The sequence below is a fragment of the Mycteria americana genome, chromosome 25 (assembly GCF_035582795.1).
Source record: "Mycteria americana isolate JAX WOST 10 ecotype Jacksonville Zoo and Gardens chromosome 25, USCA_MyAme_1.0, whole genome shotgun sequence".
Classification (NCBI taxonomy): Eukaryota; Metazoa; Chordata; class Aves; order Ciconiiformes; family Ciconiidae; genus Mycteria; species Mycteria americana.
The window spans coordinates 432,499-449,230 of NC_134389.1; the positions used below are offsets into that span (position 1 = coordinate 432,499).

The following is a 16,732-nucleotide window of genomic DNA, read 5'->3' on the forward strand; positions in this document are numbered from 1 at the left end:
CCGGGCTCCCAACGGGGCGCACTGGGCGCAGGCGCGCGGCGGGCAGCCGCCGGTGGGGTCCTCGGGCCCCGGCGGGACGCTACTGCGCAGGCGCGCAACCGGCAGGCCCGGCGGCGTCCTTCTGCGCAGGCGCGGTGGGCAGCCCGGCGGGGGCGGCCATGTTGGGCCGGGGGGCGGCGGGGGGCTGCGGCCTCCTGGTGCGGGCGGCGAGCCGGGCCCTGAGCCTCAGCCACAGCCGGGTGAGGGCCGGGGGGCGGCACCGGGCCTGCTGGGGGCTTCCGCGAGGGGTTACCGGGGCCGTCTGGGTACCTGGGGGAGACGGGGGGGGGACCGGGGGTGTCCGTGAGGGGAGCGGGGGGGGGCTGGGGGCGGCCGTTGGGTGCTGGGGAGCGGGGGGGGGGGGGCTGGGGAGTGTGCAGGGGTCTGCTTAGGGGCGGTGGGGGCACCTGGGGTGTGGGGGGCAGGGGGTACACACCCCGTAGCATATGGAGCGCTCGGTACAGCGCGGGGGGGTGTCGGGGGTTACCGAGGGCGCAGCCACCTTGTCCCCGGGGCAGAGGCGGCTCTTGTCGGGGGGGGGGGGAGAGCTGGGGTGACGGGTGACTCCTGCGGGGGGGAGGAGGGGGTCCTGTCGCCTCGGTCGCTCCTCCCCGGGACGGAGCGGGATTTCCAGCCGGGAAGCTCGCAGGTCGCTCGGCTTCGGGCTCACTGCTCCCTCCCGGGCCAGGGGACGGTGGTGGTGGAGCGGTGGTGGCAGGTCCCGCTCAGCAAAGAGGGGCGGCAGCCCCGCCTGCACCCCCGGCGGCACCGCGTCTACAGACTGCTGGAGGACACCAAGCACCTGCCCAAGAAGGAGCTGGAGCTCATCCTCACCCAGTCGGTGGAGAGTACGTTCCTTCTGCCGGGCGTTTGCCCTCCTGCGGCGGGGCTGGGCCCAGCTGGGCACCGCTCGCAGGAGTTAATTCCGTTTCTGTCCCGTTTTGCCCTCGCCCGTGGCGGGGAGAGGCAGGATCCCCCCGTTAGGTCCCATTTCCGGTGATCCGGTGGCGGCAGGGATTCATCCCTCGGGCTGCGGGGTGATTTAGGGTTGCAGAACCCTGAACCCAATAATTTTGTGGTATTTTGGGTCTTTTTTTATTTTTTTTTTTAATCTCCATCAGATGGAGCCTCGAAGCTGCCGTGGGGGCTGCGGGGCTGGCGCTTCTCCAGCACGCGCCTCGCTAACGTCACCTCTCCTCTCGCCCCTCTCCTCGCAGATTTGGGGAACCGGGGAGACATAGTCAGCGTGAAGAAATTCGTGGGTCGTAACAAGCTCCTGCCCCAGGGGCTGGCTGTCTATGCGTCGCCGGAGAACAGAAAGATGTTTGAGGAGGAGAAGAAGGTGAGTCGGCACGAAGGGGATTCTCCGAGCCCGGCCGGGGCGTTTTTAGCCTGTCCGCACTCTGACATCAGGAGATCTTAAAGAAGGAGCGGAGATTGCGCTTTAAAAGGGCCGGTTGCTCTTCGGGATTGTCCCTGTCTCCCTCCACCCACGTGTTTGTGGTTTTGTGGGGTGAGATCTGCTGATCGCCTTAGCAATACGGTCCCACGATGAGCCCTGCTCGCTAATAAATTCCTTCGCAGAGCACCGAAGGGTTTGTGATGACGGGAAGCCCTCCGGGCCTCTGCCGAGCCGCCTTTTCCCCCGGCAGCGTGCAGGCAGGCTGCCCGGCACGCGGCGTTGCCGAGCTTTCCTTTCATTTATTTTCCTCGATCCTCTTTTCCTTGCAGCTGCGCCAAGAAGGGAAGCTGGAGGTGCTCCAAACCCAGACCGGGGAGAAGGTGAGCGGAGGGGCTCCGGCGAGTCTAAAGCTGTTCCAGAGAAATCCATGAGTCCTGGAAAATCCCGGAGCCTCTTGGCCGGGCGCCGGGAGCCCTCTCCCTGCGGCTGCGGCTCGAGCAGGCGGCTGCCTGCACGTGCGCGTGCTTCCCGGTGCTGGGCTGGGGGCCGGGGCAGCCCCGTACCCCCAGCACCCCCCTGCTCGCCTGCCCGAGCCCCTCGGGAGCTCCCCGCCACCTTCCTCCCCGCCTTTACAGACCATCAAGTTCCTCAAAAGCAGCCGCCTCGAGGTGGGCATGAAAAACAACGTCAAGTGGGAGCTGAACAACGAAATCGTCGCTCGCCACTTCCTCAAAAACGTGAGTGGTTCTTGCCGGCGTTGCCCGGAGCCGGCTCCGCGTCGGATGGGAGCTCTTTGCCGGTGCCGGGAGCTCCTGTGTGGGAGCGGAGCTGCGGGAGTCGGTCGTGGGAGCCCGAATCGCCGGGGAGATGTCGCCGAAGGGGTTTAGCTCGGGTCTGAGGAGCCAGCGGCGCGTCCGTGGCTGGTTTGGGGCTCAGCCGAGGCGTGTGCCGAGAGCGGCTCAGCGGAGGGTTTAAGACCTCAAAGGGATTAAGGAAGGAAGATGGTAATTCCCTCCCACGGCACGGCAGGAGCCGGGGAGCCCCCGCGGGCACCGTGGGGCCCGGCAGCTCTGCCCTCGCCGTGCCGGGGGGCCCGTTAAGGGGCTGGGGAATTGGGGGCTCGCTGCGGGCTGCCCCCGCTCCCCGCCTTCACTCCCGGCTCTCGTTTTCTTCCTCAGCTGCGGGTTTTTGTGCCTCCCCACGCGCTGAAGCTGCCGGAGGAGCCCATCACCAGGTGGGGCGAGTACTGGTGCGACGTGACGGTGAGCGAGCGGTCCCCCTCCGGTCCCCACCTCCCCGCCCCCTCCCCCGGCTCTGCGAGTGCAGTCCTTCCCCCCCCGTGCCTCAGTTTCCCTTCTCCGCACCTCTCCACCCCGCACGACTCGTCCCCACGTCCCGCGGGGGTCCGACGCCAGCGGTCCTGCCCACGTGCCCGCACCAGAGAACCGCAGAGCCGAGCCGGCGGTGCCTGTTCTCTGGCACAGGGTGGGGTGTGAGGAGTGGAAATGCTTTATTTAAAAAAAAAAAAAAAGAAAACAACAAACCAACAGAAAACCCCATCCCCGCGACCTAGATAGACGAGAGCGTCTCCTCGCCTGCCGCCATTCATCTTTTGTCCTTCCCGGCCCCTCCGGGGAGCGGAGCCGGCTCTGAAACCGCCTCCCGCAGCTCCGAATCCGTGTCATGGCCAGCAGGCTCCTTGGCGGAGGCTCTCGCTTCCTTCGCTGTGCCAAATTCCCGCAGCGGCTGGGGAAGGGGCGAGGGTCCCCGCTTCCCCCTCCCCGCCTCCCCCCCCGCTTCCCCCTCCCTGCCTCCCTCCCCGCTTCCCCTCCCCGCTTCCCCCCGCTCCTCCCCGAGCTCGCGTCCCCCCGGGGTTTGGGCTGGGGCGACCGTGGGCGAGGGACGGGGGAGAGAAGCGAGAGCAGCCGCACGCCGGAGCCCAGCGGCCGCTTCCCCCTCCCTGGGGGGCGCGGGGGGACGTGGGGGGGGGTTCCCCAGCCCTGAGCCCCCCTCCCGTGCCGCAGGTGAACGGGCTGGAGACCGTCCGGGTGCCCATGTCCGTGGTGAAGTTCCTGCGGCCCAAGACCAAGCGCTACAAGCACTGGCTGGCCCAGCAGCAGGCCCAGCTGGCGGCACGGAGGGAGGCGCTCCTCTGAGCCAGGGGGGGGCCCCCGCCAGCCCCCCCGGGACCCCCGGCCTCCCCCGGGACCCCGCTGCGTGCCCAGCGCCGGTTTGGTACCGGTAGGCGCTGGGGGAACGGAGGGGGGGGGTTCCCCCCCGGGGCTGGTCTGTCACCGAATAAAGGGCTCGGCGTGGCTTGGAGCGTGGTGGGGGTCTGCTCCTGGGGGGGACACACACGACAGTGGGGGGGCCCAGCTCCCCGGGGCCTCCCTGTACACCCCCCGGTGCAGCCTCCCCCCCGCCACGGCGCCTTCTCCCACTACCCCCCCCCCCCCCCCCCCCCCCCCCCCGGGAGGGACGGCAGCGACGCGGCGGCACAGGACACGGGGCGCGGGGTCTCACCGCCTGCCGCTGGAGCGGGGCCCCGGCCCCCCCGCCGCTCCCCCCTCCCCAGCTCCTCCTGGATCCGGCCCGGCAGCTCCGGCTGGGTGAAGTACCCTGGGGGGGGGGGGGTGGGGGGGAGGGGGTGTGAGCGGGAGGCCGGGACCCCCCCGCTGCCCCCCCCCCCCCCCGGTATCCCCCCCCCCGAGCCCCCTCACCCGCGGCGAACTCCAGGACGTCGGCCGGTCGCCAGAGCAGCAGCTCCCTGGAAGGGGGGGCAGGGGTTGGGGGGCGCGGGGGGGCGGGGGAGGGGGCCCTTTCCCGGGCCCCTCCGCGCTGGAGAATGGGGGTTTTGCTTTGGCAGCAGTTCGGGGGGTTTGTGGGGTTCCGGGGGGGGGGGGAACTGGGGCGGGGGGGCGGGGGGTCCGTGTCCCACCTGAGGAAGCCCCGCAGCAGCAGCCTGACGGCCGGGTGGGCCCGCAGGTACCTCTCGCTGCTCAGGCGGAGCGTGGGCTGGGGGGGCAGAGGAGAGCCGTCACCCGTGGGGCAGCCCACGCGGGACCCCGCCCCGCGCCCCTCCCCGCCCCACCCGGCCGCGGGGGTGCCGCCCGGCCCCGCACCGGCTGTGCTCGCACCCGACCGCCTGTGGCCGTGGCCGGGGGGGGCGGGGGGGGGGGGGCTGCACCCCCGTGGGTGCGACTCGCGGCGCCCCCCGCCCCACGGCACCTGGTGGGGACGCGGCGGCGGTTGCGGCGACGCCATCTTGGCTGCGCCCGTCGCGGCCCGTCGCCACGGCAACGGCGGGGGGGGGGGGGCGGGTGACACGGGGGGGGGTGTCACGTGTGCGGGGGGGTGACACGGGGGGTGCGGGGCTGTGTCCCCGGTGCACCCCGTGGCCGTGGGGCCGTGGCCGCCGCCCCGCCCCGGCGGCTCCTGGCGCTCAGCACCGGGGACAGCGCCGGGCGGGCGCCGCGGGCCGGACACGGGGACACGCGGGGACGGACACACGGACCGACACCCCGCACCCCCCCCCCCCCCCCATCGCCATCACCGCCATCACCGTCGCCCCGCGTGTGCGCGCACGGCCCTGCGTGTGCACGCGCAAACACCCACCCGGGCTGCGCGCGCCCCCCGCCTGTGCACACGCACACGCACACGCGTGCGCACACAGCCGGCCCGTCCGCACACGCGTGAGCGCGCCCGCCGTGCACACACACACACGCACACACACGCACACCCACGCACACGCACCCGTGCAACCCCCGCCCAGCCCCGGCGGCCGCCGCGGCGGAGCCCCGGGGCGAGGCGGTGCCGGTAGCCGGTTGCCGCTACCCAGTGCCCGGTAGCCGGTCCCGCTCCCCAGGTGCCGGTGTTCGTGCCGGTGCCCGGTTGCCGGTGCCCGGTCCCGGTGCCCGGTCCCGCTCTGACATCAGCGCCGGGCGGGGCGGGGCGGCGGAAGAAAAGCGGCGAGCGGGGCCGGTGCCGGTGCCGGTGGCGGGGCCGGGGCGCAGTGGGCGCGGGGCTCCGCCGCCGCCGGGGCTCTCGGGCAGCGCGGCCGGTGCGGCCGCCATGGGCCGGGCCGGGCGCTGACCCCCCCCCTCCCCTTCCCTCCCCCCGGTACCGGGGCCGGGCTCCCCCCACCCCCCCCCCCCTCCGGGGGCACCGGGAGCGGCGAGCGGGCGGTACCGGCGGGCCGGGCGCTGACGGCAGCCGCCGGGATCTGGGGGCCGCCGCACGGGAGGCCCCGTCGGGAAACCGCCGGGACCGACCGGGAGCGCCGCCCCCCGGGCAGAGCTGCCCCCGCCCCGCCGCGCCCCGTCCCCGGAGCCGAGCCGAGCCCCGGGGCCGCCTCGTCCTTTGTGTGCGCCGCGGCCGGGCCGGCACCGGGCACCGGGTACCGGGCACCGGGCGCCGGGCGCCGGGCACCGGGCACCGGCAGCCGCGACCGGCAGCCGCTCCGGCAGCCGAGCCCGGGCGGTGGGAGCGGCGCCGGCGACCGCACCGGCGATACCGGCAGCCGCACCGAGCGCCGGGAGCGGCCCCGGGGCCCGGCCCCCCCCCGGCGGCCCCATGAAGGAGCCCGACGCCATCAAACTCTTCGTGGGGCAGATCCCGCGGCACCTGGAGGAGAAGGACCTGAAGCCGATCTTCGAGCAGTTCGGGAAGATCTACGAGCTCACCGTCATCAAGGACAAGTACACCGGCATGCACAAAGGTACGGCCCGACGGCACCGGCACCGGCACCGCGCGGCCCCGGGCAGCGGGAGCCGGGTACGGCCGCAGGCCCCGGGAACAGCCCTGGCGTTGGGAACGGCCCCGGGCCCCGGGCACAGCCCCGGGCACAGCCCTGGGTACCGGGAACAGCCCCGGGCACCGGGCACAGCCCCGGGCACCGGGCACAGCCCCGGGCACAGCCCTGGGTACCGGGAACAGCCCCGGGCACAGCCCCGGGTACAGCCCTGGCTACCGGGAACAGCCCCGGGCACAGCCCTGGCTACCGGGAACAGCCCCACGTACAGCCCCGGGCACCGGGAACTGCCCCGGGTACATTCGTGGCTACCAGGAACAGCTCCGGATACAGCCCTGGCTACCGGGCACAGCCCCGGGCACCGGGCACAGCCCCCGGTGCCGGGCACAGCCCCACACGCAGCTGGACGCCCTCAGCACCACCCACAGCCCGACCTACAGCCGCAGGCCCCGGGGCCCGGGCACAGCCCCACACACGGCCCCACGCACAGCCCCACACACAGCCCCACACACGGCCCCGGGCCCCGGGCACAGCCCCACACACGGCCCCGGGCACCCCAGCCCAGGCCCGGGTGCTGGTGTAGCCCCAGGCGCCGGGTACAACCCGTGTGGGGTGTTGGGTGTCTCAGGGTGCTGCGGGTGTGGGGTGGCGGTTGTGCGGCCGTGGGTGCTGGGGCTGTCGTGCTGGCGGAGGCCGTGTGGGTGCGGGTGCTGGGTGCGGGGTGTCGTGTCCAGGTGTTGCGTGGGTGTGGGGTGTTGCGTGGGTGATGCCCGGCTGTGCGGCTGCGGGGGGTGGCCGTGAGCGGCTGTGCCGGCACAGGGTGTTGTGTGGGTGGGTGTTTGCGTTTGCGGTGCTGGGTGACGGGTGTGGGCCGTGGCGGTGACGGCTGGAGGGGTGGGAGAGGGGGGTGCTGGGGGGCGTGCGGTGGTTGTGGGGTGTGCGGTGGTTGTGTGTGGGGTGTGCAGTGGTTGTATGTGGGGTGTGCGGTGGTTGTGTGTGGGGTGTGTGGTGGTTGTGTGTGGGGGTGATGGCTGGGGCTGTAACGGCCGGGGGTGTGCGGCGGCGGCGGGGCTGTGCTGCCCGCGGCGGGGGCTGTCCAAGGCGGGGACCCCCCAGTGCCTGACCCCGTCCCCCAGCAGCGGGGGGGCCCTGGAGCCCCCAGCCCCCGGCCCCGGCTGTGCCCCGGGACAGGCGGGGGAGGCCGAGGCGAGCGCAGGCCCGAGGCGGGGGTGACGGGCACCTGGACGGCGGAACTGGGGGGTGTCGGGGCGGCTGTCCCTGGACGTCCGGGACCCCCGGGCTGGAGGGGGACAGGGGGGCACTGGCAGCCCTGGGGACCTCGGGGACCTGTCCCCGTCCTTGTCCCCTGCCTGGGCCCGGGGCACAGCCGAAGGTCCCAGGGGTGACACCGCCCCGAAACACGGGGTCTGGGTGCTACAGGGTGACACGGGGTCTGGGTGCTATAGGGGGGTCTGGGTGCTATAGGGGGGTCTGGGTGCTATAGGGGGTCTGGGTGCTATAGGGGGACACAGGGTCTGGGTGCTACAGGGGGGTCTGGGTGCTACAGGGGGACACAGGGTCTGGGTGCTACAGGGGGACACAGGCTCTGGGTGCTATAGGGGCTCTGGGTGCCATATGGGCTCTGGGTGCTCCATGGGGCCGTGGGCTGTGGGTGCGGGGCAGCGGGGGTCCCGCACCCCCACGCCGCCCCCGTCCCGTCTCTCCCCAGGATGCGCCTTCCTGACCTACTGCGCCCGCGAGTCGGCCCTGAAGGCGCAGAGCGCCCTGCACGAGCAGAAAACCCTCCCGGGGGTGAGTGGGGGCGTGGGGACCCCCCACCCGTGACACCCCCCCACCCGTGACACCCCCACCCGTGACACCCCTACCCGTGACGCCCCCCCCCCCGGACCCCATCCCCCACCCCCGGGAGGACCCAGGCGTCCGGGACCCCACCCGGTGGTGGTGGGGGGGGGGGGGGGGGCACCCCACGAACATCTGCTGGGGGGGTTATAAATAGCGGGTGGGTGCCACATCGCCTGGAGACGGGCTGGCGCTAACGAAGGCCTGGCGCTAACGAAGGCCTGGCGCTAACGAAGCGTTGCCAGGCGAGCGGCGGGCACTGGGCAGCTGAGCTAACAAAGCCGGGGCGGGGGGGGGGGGGACCCAGGCGCCTGGGTGCCCCCCACCCCTCATTGCAGCTGGGGTGCGGGGGGGGGGGTCCCAGCACCCATTTCCCCCCCCACCCATCGCGGTTGCTGGGGGAGCCGGGTGGCCGAGGCCTCGTGGGGATGGTTTGGGGGGTCCCAGGGGTGGGGGGGTTGGGGGGGGTCAGTTTGGGGGTCCCTGGGTGCAGGGGCAGGGGGGATCGGTGGCCCCCCCCCGGCCGGGCCACGCGTGTCCCGCCGGCCCTGGGGGGGGATTTGGCTTCGCCGGGATAATCCGGGGATTTGGGGGCCGTAAATCCCGGGGGGGGGATTTGCGGGGGGGGGATTAGGGGCGGCACCGCCCCGGCAGCTGCCCCCGCTGCGCCGGGATGGGGCCGGGGCCGGGGCCGGACCCCCGACCCCCACCCAGGCCTCGGGGCGGGGGGCGATGCTGGGGCGGGGGGGGGTCCCGGTGCAATTTGGGGTGCTGGGTGCCTTGTGCCGCCCCCCCCCCCGCGTCCCCCCCGCCCCGGCCGGGGCTGATCCGGCCCCGTGGGGGATTAGGGGGGATTAGAGCCCCCCGGGGGGGCAGCGCCGGCGCCAGCTGGGGCGGGGGGGCCGCGGCCACCTTCGCTTTCGGCGGGGAAAGGGGCCCGCGGGGTCAGCTGGGGCCGAAGCCGCCCCCCCGCCCCCCGGGGTGGGCCTCGGCCGCCGCCCCCCATCCCCCCCCCGTCCCCCCGCATCGCCCCCGTCGCCCCCATCCCCCCCCTCATCCTCCTCCACCCCCCCCTCCCCCCCGGGGCACGGCCCCATCCCGGGGGGGGCGGGGTCACGGCAGGCCTGGGGGTCCCCCCCTTCCCCGGCCCCCCCAGATCTCCCCCCCCCCCTCCCCATCCCCGTCATTGTTTATAGCGAGCGCTGATGATGTCAGCGGCGTTGCCGGGCAACGGGGATGGGTAAATTGGGGATGAGTAGGCGGTTGCCATGGAGCATATTCTGCCGTTGCCATGGTTACCGGGCATCTGCGCCCTCCCCCCCGCCCCCCGGCCTCTGGGGGTTACGGGCGGGGGGGCGGGGGTGGCTTCACCCCCCCCTAATTAACGGGTGCTCATTAGCGCATCTTTGGGGCCCTCGCCCCCCCCATGGCGGTGGCCGCGGCACCCGTTGCCGGGTAACGGGATGCAGGGCCGGGGTTGCCATGGCGACGGGAGCATCTTTGGGGTGCTGGGGGGCGGGGGGGGGCCGGATCCGTGCATCTCCGGGGGGGACGCCTGGGTCCCCCCGGGGGTGGGGGGCCGTGTCCCCATCCCCCCTCCGTCCCCCCAGATGAACCGGCCCATCCAGGTGAAGCCGGCGGACAGTGAGAGCCGAGGAGGTACCGGACCCCCACCCCGTGGCCCCGACCCCAGCCCCTGCGTCCCCAAACCGCCCCCGTGCCCCCCTCGCCCCCCCGAGACCCCAGGGCCACCCCACGGCCACCCCCATCCCCAGGACGGGCGTCGGCGGGGCGTGGTGTCCCCATCCCAGGGGGGCTGTCCCCAGGGCGGGGCGTCCCCGTCTCTGTCCCCCCCCCGTGTCCCTGTTCCCCGGGGGGGGGGTCCCCAGCCCCGCGGGGGGTCCCCATTCCCGGGGGTGCCAGCCCATCACGGTGTCCCCATAGCCCCGTCCCTGGGTCCCAGCCCATCGCGGTGTCCCCAGGGGGGTCCCGTCCCCGTGTGTGGGGGGGTCCCCACCCCGCTGTCCCCGTGCCACCCCCCTGTCCCCGCAGAGGACCGCAAGCTCTTCGTGGGGATGCTGAGCAAGCAGCAGGCGGACGAGGACGTGCGCAAGATGTTCGAGCCCTTCGGCACCATCGACGAGTGCACGGTGCTGCGCGGGCCCGACGGCACCAGCAAAGGTGGGGGGCTGGGGGGGCACCCCGGGGCTGGGGGGGGGGCCTCAGGGCTCCCTGAGGGCTCCACGGGGGGGGAGGAGGGGATCCGTGGGGCAGGGATGTGAACTGGGGGGATGCGGGGGGCATGGGGCAGGGATGGGGTTAAGAGGGTCCATGGCGGGGGGGGGGGGGGGGGCTGGAGCGGGTTCAAGGGGGGCCATGGGGTGGGGGTGTGATGGGGGGGGTCCACGGGACACGGAGGGGGCTCAGGGCACCGCGCACGGTGGCCCTTGTCCCCGTCCCCAGGCACCCTGCTCAGGGGCCCTGGGTGCCGCGGCGGGGGAGGAGGTGCCCGGCCCCCATGGGGGGGGTTGCCCCTGGGGGGGAGGTGGGTGCCCCCCGGTCCCCGGGCCGGCGCTGAGCTGCTGTCCCCAGGCTGCGCCTTCGTCAAGTTCCAGAGCCACGCGGAGGCCCAGGCCGCCATCGCCGCCCTCCATGGGAGCCGCACCCTGCCGGTGAGACGGGCACCGCCGGGCACGCCGGGCACGCCACCATCCCCGTCATCACCCTCGTTATCGTCCCCATCATCGCCCTCATTATTGTCCCCACCATTGTCCCCACCGCTGTCCACATCATCATCAGCCCCTTCATCATCCCCACCATCATCCCCACCATCATCCCTGTCGTCGCCCCCGTTATCAGCCTCGTCATCCCCATCATCATCCCCACCACCATCATCCCCGTCATCATCCCCACCCTGTTGCACCCTGGGGGTCCCAGCAGCCCAGCATGGGTGGCCACCCGCCGGGTGACGGCGCGTCCCCATGTCCCCGTGTCCCCTCGCAGGGTGCCTCCTCCAGCCTGGTGGTAAAGTTTGCGGACACGGAGAAGGAGCGGGGCCTGCGGCGGATGCAGCAGGTCGCCAGCCAGCTGGGCATGTTCAGCCCCATCGCCCTCCAGTTTGGGGCCTACAGCGCCTACACGCAGGCGGTAGGGTGGGCACGGGGCACCCGGGGAGGACAGGACGGTCGTGGGGGGGTGTTGGACCCCCATGGTCCAGCATGAGATCGTTGGGGTGATGAGCGTCTGGTGATGGACGCTGGGGGACGATGAACCCCCTTGGTCGTGGATGTGGACGCGGGGTGATGGGTATTGGGGTGACGGACACCGGGAGATGATGGACCCTGAGGTCCAGAGTGGGGGCCCTGGGGTGACAGGTAGCGGGAGGGTGATGGACCCCGTAATCCAGGGAAGGGGCGTTGGGTGACGGGCATGGGGAGATGATGGACCCCCATGGTCCGGGAGAGGGGCGTTGGGTGATGGATGTTGGGGTGGACCCCATGGCCCAGGATGGGACACCGGGGTGACAGCCACTGGGAGATGATGGAGCTCCATGGTCCTGCCTGGGGACGCCGGGGTGATGAGTGTCGGGGTGACAGTCACGGGGAGATGACGGATCTCTGTGGCCCGCGATGGTGACGCTGGGGTGCCAGGCAGTGGGGTGGGAGCCACGAGATGACGGAGCCCATTACCAGGATGGGCTGATGGGCGTTGGTCGCCAATGGGGCACGGGACCCGTGAGGTTGTCCCTCGGTGGGGTGGGTTCACCGCTCCGGAGGGGACCCTGGTGGCCGGTGCCCGGTGCCCGGTGCCAGGCGCTGTCCCCGCAGCTGATGCAGCAGCAGGCGGCCCTGGTGGCCGCCCACTCGGCCTACCTCAGCCCCATGGCCACCATGGCCGTCCAGATGCAGCACATGGGCACAGTCAACCCCAACGGGCTCATCGCCACCCCCCTGCCCCCCTCCTCAGGTAGGCGGCACCCGGCACGGGGGGACGGGGACGCCGGGGATGGGGACACGGGACATGGGGGCACCCGGGAATGGAGGACATCGGGGAGGGGGACATGGGATATGGGGGACACCCAGAGATGGGGGACACCAGGGATGTCCAGGGATGGGGGCCACGGCAGGGTGGCGCTGGGCGCTGGGGCACCTGAGGATGGGGACATGAGAGTGGCACTGGGGATGGGGACACCAGGACGGGGGCAATGGAACAGAGATGTGGGGACACGGGGGGACACAGGGGCAGCAAGGGGAGATGGGGGGGACAAGAGACGGGGACATGGGAACGCAGGGAGGGAGCAGGAGATGAGATGGTGACACCAGGGAGGGGGATGCGGGGGCACCGGGGGATGGGGACACCCAGGGCGGGGACAGGGACCTGGGGAGGGTGGCACTGTGGATGAAGATGAAGGTGGCACCACAGGCCGGAGGCACCTGGATTAGGGACCCTGAGGACGGGGACACGGAGGGAGGGGGCCACCGGGGTGGAGGGGGCAGGGGCACGCGGGGACCGAGGGCGAGGAGGTGCCACCGCGGGGGTGACACGGGTGTCCCCGCAGGAACCAGCACGCCGCCAGCCATGGCCGCCACACCCGTGCCCGCCATTGCGGCCCCGTTGAGCGTCAACGGCTACAGCCCGGTGCCGGCGCAGCCCGCGGGACCCCCTGCCCCCGAGGCCGTCTACGCCGGCGGGGTCCCCCCCTTCCCAGGTGCCCGCCGCCCCCCCCCCGCGCCCCTGCCACCCCCACCCCCCCTAACAGCCCCTCTGCCCCCAGCCCAGAGCCCCGCCGCCCCCGGGGACCCCCTGCAGCAAGCCTACGCCGGCATGCAGCACTACACAGGTCTGGCCCAGGGAACTGGGGGCACTGGGGGGAGCTGGGGGGGCATTGCAGGGCACTGGTGGGTACTGGGAGGCACTGAGGGGGGACTGGGGGGGCATTGCAGGGCACTGGTGGGTACTGGGAGGCACTGAGGGGGGACTGGGGGGGCATTGCATGGCACTGGTGGGTACTGGGAGGAACTGCGGGGGGACTGGGGGGCATTGCATGGCACTGGTGGGTACTGGAAGGCACTGGAGGGGCATTGCATGGCACTGGTGGGTACTGGGAGGCACTGAGGGGGGACTGGGGGGGCATTGCATGGCACTGGTGGGTACTGGAAGGCACTGGAGGGGCATTGTATGGCACTGGTGGGTACTGGGAGGATACTGGGAGTGCCTGGGAGGCACTGGGGGCCGCATTAGGGGCACCTGGGAAGGACTGGGGGGCACTGGAGGGGCATTGATTAGTACTGGGGGGCACTGGGATGGCAGTGGGGACCATTGCATGGCATTGGGGGACACTCAGGGCTCAGGGGGGCACTGGGGGGGACACTGGAAGGCTGGGGGGGGCACTGGGGGCCATTTGAAGATACTGGGGGACTTTGCATGGCTTTGGGGGGCACTGGGAAGGGCTGGGCCGGGGGGGTGGGTGCCTGTCCCCCCCCCCCCGGTGCCGGGCTGACCCCGTCTCGCCCCCGCAGCCGCCTACCCGGCAGCCTACGGGCTGGTGAGCCCGGCCTTCGCCCCCCCGGGGCCCCTGCTCGCCCCCCCGCCCCCCCCGCAGCAGCAGCAGCGCGAAGGTGAGCGCAGCCTGGGGACCCCCCGGGACCCCCCAGGGATCCTCCCCAGGGCGCTGGGCTTGGGGTGCCCCGCGCTGCGGGGGTGGGATGCCCCGGGGCGTCGGGGGGCTGGAGGTGCCCCGTGGGGGTGCTTGGGGTGCCCCCCCCCAGCGGGGTTTGGGGGTGCCCCACCGGGGAGGGGGGGTTGGGGCTCCGGGTGCCCGTGGGGACGTGGGTTTCGGGGTGCCTGTGTGCGCGGGGGGGGGGGGGGGGGGGGGGGGTCACGGTCCCCATGGGTGCACGGGGCCGGGTTTGGGGGCGCGGGGCCGGTGCCCCCCGTGCCCGCTGTGACGCCGCTCCCTCCGCAGGCCCCGAGGGCTGTAACATCTTCATCTACCACCTGCCCCAGGAGTTCGCCGACACCGAGATCCTGCAGATGTTCCTGCCCTTCGGCAACGTCATCTCTGCCAAGGTCTTCGTGGACCGCGCCACCAACCAGAGCAAGTGCTTCGGTAGGGCCACCACCGCCTGGGGACACCGGGGATGGGGACACCACAGCTGGGGCACAAGGACAGCGTAGCCAGGGCTTGGGGACACCCTGGCCAGGGACACCACAACTGGGAACACCATGGCCAGGGCTCGGGGACATCATGGCCAGGGACACCATGGCCAGGGACATCATGGCCAGGGCATGGGGACACCTCATCCAGGGACACCATGGCCACAGAATGGGGATATCGTGGCCAGGGACACCACGGCCAGGGCATGGGGACATCCGAGCCAGGGACACCACAACTGGGAACACCGTGGCCAGGGCATGGGGGCATCATGGCCAGGGACACCAGAGCCAGGGACACCATGGCCAGGGCATGGGGACATCCGAGCCAGGGACACCACAACTGGGAACACCATGGCCAGGGCACGGGGATACCATGGCCAGGGACACCAGAGCCAGGGACACCATGGCCAGGGCATGGGGACATCATGGCCAGTGACACCGTGGCCAGGGCATGGGGACATCCGAGCCAGGGACACCACAACTGGGAACACCGTGGCCAGGGCATGGGGGCATCATGGCCAGGGACACCAGAGCCAGGGACACCACGGCCAGGGCATGGGGACACCTCGTCCAGGGACACCATGGCCACAGGATGGGGACATCGTGGCCAGGGACACCACGGCCACGGGATGGGGACATGGTGGCCAGGGACACCACGGCCAGGGCACGGGGACACCCCAGCCAGGTGCCGCGGGGCCGCCGTGCCAGAGCCCCCCAGGGCGGCGGGGCAGAGGCAGGGGAGGGTTGTGGCCATCCCCGTCCCCACCGTCCCCGATGTCCCCGCTGTCCCCGCCGTCCCTGCAGGCTTCGTGAGCTTTGACAACCCGGCCAGCGCCCAGGCGGCCATCCAGGCCATGAATGGCTTCCAGATCGGGATGAAGCGCCTCAAGGTGCAGCTCAAGAGGCCCAAGGACGCCAACCGGCCGTACTGAGCCCGGTGAGCCCCCGGCCCCCCCGCGCCCCCGGGCACCCTGGGCTGGCAGCCCCCCCTGCCCCCCCCCGCTTTGCTTAATGCCCCCCGTCTCTCTCCCCCCCCGACCCAGGTCCGGAGGCTCTGGAGCAGCACCCTTGGGTGCCCCCCTATTGCAGAGCAGCCCCCCCCCCCCCCCAGTGGTGCCCGCAGGGGGCTCGGTCCTGCTGGGGGGGGGGGACACAGACCCCCACATGCTCAGGAAGGATGGACCCCCCCCTCCAGGACCGATCCGGACCCCCTCGTCCAGCCCAGTCCAGGCAGGGCTGGGTGGGCCCTGGGTGCCCGCACCCCCCCCAGCATCTGGGTCCAATCTGCCCTGGGGGGGCACCCACCCCCCCCCACGACCCCCCACTCCCCACAGGGCCCTGCCCCCCCCGGGGGGACCCTGCTTGGAGCTTTTTTCTCACCAAACAGGACCAAAACCAGCTCCAAGCCGGGGAGGGGGGGTCCAGCCGAGGGGGGGGACACACGCCCGCGGTTGGGGGTACCGGCCCCGGCACCGCCACCCCTCCCAGGTCCCCCGGGTGGCTGTGCCAGGGTGCAGCGGGACCCCCTCCCCAACACACACTGCCACCCCGCTTCACCCCCACCCCAACCTGCCTCAGTTTCCCCCCCCCTCGCCCACGGGCACCAGCGGCTGCACCGGCACGGGTGGGGGGGCTGCACCCCCACGGCACGGCCGTGGCCGGGGCGCGCCGGACGCTGTACGGACACGGAGCAGCCGAAATTGGGACGCTCCGACACCGGGATGCTCCAACGCGGCGACGTGGCCGGTGCTGCTCGTGGCTGGGCCGGCGACGCGCCGGGTGCCGGATGGACACGGAGCGGCCGAAGCCGGGATGCGCCGGGCACAAACCAGCCAAATCTGGGAGATGGGCATGGCCGCCATCGGCACACCGGGAGCCGCAGGGACCCCGAGCAGCCGAAGCGGGGAGGTGCCGCCGGCAGCTGGACGGACACGGGGACGCGCCGGGCGGACACGACGCCTGCGGCTCTGCCTGGACCCACAGCGGCCAAAACCGGGGTGCGCCGGGCACCCCCCAGCCAAAAGGGTGCCGTGCCCGGCGCCGCCCAGCCCCGCAGCCGCCCCCACGGGGACGCTGCCCCGGCACCCCCAGCCCCACGTTTACACCCGCCGCTCCCCGCTGTAAATAAGGGGGTTGGGGGGCGCGGGGGCCGGGTCTCTCTCTCTTCCCCCCCTTTTGGGGGGTTTGGTACCTGCTGAGTTGATTTAGGGGGTGGGACGGGGTGGGGGGCGCGGGGCCGTTAGTGCGGGGGGACGCAGCCCCCCGGGAGTTGACGTCTGCGGTTGAGACGCCGCCGCTTAACTTATTTGCTATTTATTGCAGTTACTTTGGATAATTTAATTTTTTTCTCTTTTTTTTTGTTCCCTCTTTTTTTTTTTTTTCTGTCTAAATAAAATAAGTTAAAAAAAAAAAAAAAGCTTAAAGGAGACTCTAAAGCATCCCCAGTCCCCCCCCGGCGGCACGAGGGGCGGGAGGGAGCGGGGCAGGACCAGCCCCAGTGCCCGCGGGGAAGGAGCATGGCCACG

The 16,732-nt window shown here is 72.4% G+C and overlaps 2 protein-coding genes across 4 annotated transcripts; both read left to right on the forward strand.

Annotated features, from left to right (window-relative positions):
• The first annotated feature begins 88 nt into the window (after positions 1 to 88).
• MRPL9 (mitochondrial ribosomal protein L9) lies at positions 89 to 3,763 on the forward strand. The gene is made up of 7 exons (XM_075525082.1): positions 89 to 239; positions 728 to 887; positions 1,257 to 1,381; positions 1,771 to 1,821; positions 2,077 to 2,178; positions 2,620 to 2,703; positions 3,466 to 3,763. The coding sequence occupies exons 1-7, from the start codon at positions 159 to 161 to the stop codon at positions 3,595 to 3,597; spliced, it is 735 nt and encodes a 244-aa protein (XP_075381197.1). The 5' UTR covers positions 89 to 158; the 3' UTR covers positions 3,598 to 3,763.
• Positions 3,764 to 5,616: 1,853 nt separating this feature from the next.
• Positions 5,617 to 15,385, forward strand: LOC142420727 (CUGBP Elav-like family member 3). Of its 3 annotated transcripts, XM_075524937.1 has the most exons (13): positions 5,619 to 6,158; positions 7,921 to 8,003; positions 9,662 to 9,710; positions 10,104 to 10,232; positions 10,644 to 10,723; positions 11,055 to 11,198; positions 11,879 to 12,017; positions 12,610 to 12,759; positions 12,826 to 12,891; positions 13,571 to 13,669; positions 14,017 to 14,160; positions 15,012 to 15,144; positions 15,251 to 15,385. In XM_075524937.1, the coding sequence occupies exons 1-12, from the start codon at positions 6,014 to 6,016 to the stop codon at positions 15,137 to 15,139; spliced, it is 1,356 nt and encodes a 451-aa protein (XP_075381052.1). In that variant the 5' UTR covers positions 5,619 to 6,013; the 3' UTR covers positions 15,140 to 15,144; positions 15,251 to 15,385. The 3 variants fall into 3 exon arrangements, with proteins under 3 accessions (XP_075381051.1, XP_075381052.1, XP_075381053.1); XM_075524936.1 differs by having other exon boundaries at positions 5,617 to 6,158; positions 12,610 to 12,891; XM_075524938.1 differs by lacking the exon at positions 7,921 to 8,003 and having other exon boundaries at positions 6,056 to 6,158.
• Positions 15,386 to 16,732: the final 1,347 nt, after the last annotated feature.

What these genes read in the sequence shown, in the direction of transcription:
- LOC142420727 (XM_075524936.1), top strand. Translation starts at nt 6,014, where the DNA reads ATGAAGGAGCCCGACGCCATCAAACTCTTCGTGGGGCAGATCCCGCGG. An exon ending in CCCCCTGCCCCCCTCCTCAG is followed by an intron (nt 12,018 to 12,609) that starts GTAGGCGGCACC and finishes GTGTCCCCGCAG; the next exon opens with GAACCAGCACGCCGCCAGCC. An exon ending in GCAGCAGCAGCAGCGCGAAG is followed by an intron (nt 13,670 to 14,016) that starts GTGAGCGCAGCC and finishes CTCCCTCCGCAG; the next exon opens with GCCCCGAGGGCTGTAACATC.
- MRPL9 (XM_075525082.1), top strand. Translation starts at nt 159, where the DNA reads ATGTTGGGCCGGGGGGCGGCGGGGGGCTGCGGCCTCCTGGTGCGGGCG. An exon ending in CCTCACCCAGTCGGTGGAGA is followed by an intron (nt 888 to 1,256) that starts GTACGTTCCTTC and finishes CTCTCCTCGCAG; the next exon opens with ATTTGGGGAACCGGGGAGAC. An exon ending in AAACCCAGACCGGGGAGAAG is followed by an intron (nt 1,822 to 2,076) that starts GTGAGCGGAGGG and finishes CCGCCTTTACAG; the next exon opens with ACCATCAAGTTCCTCAAAAG.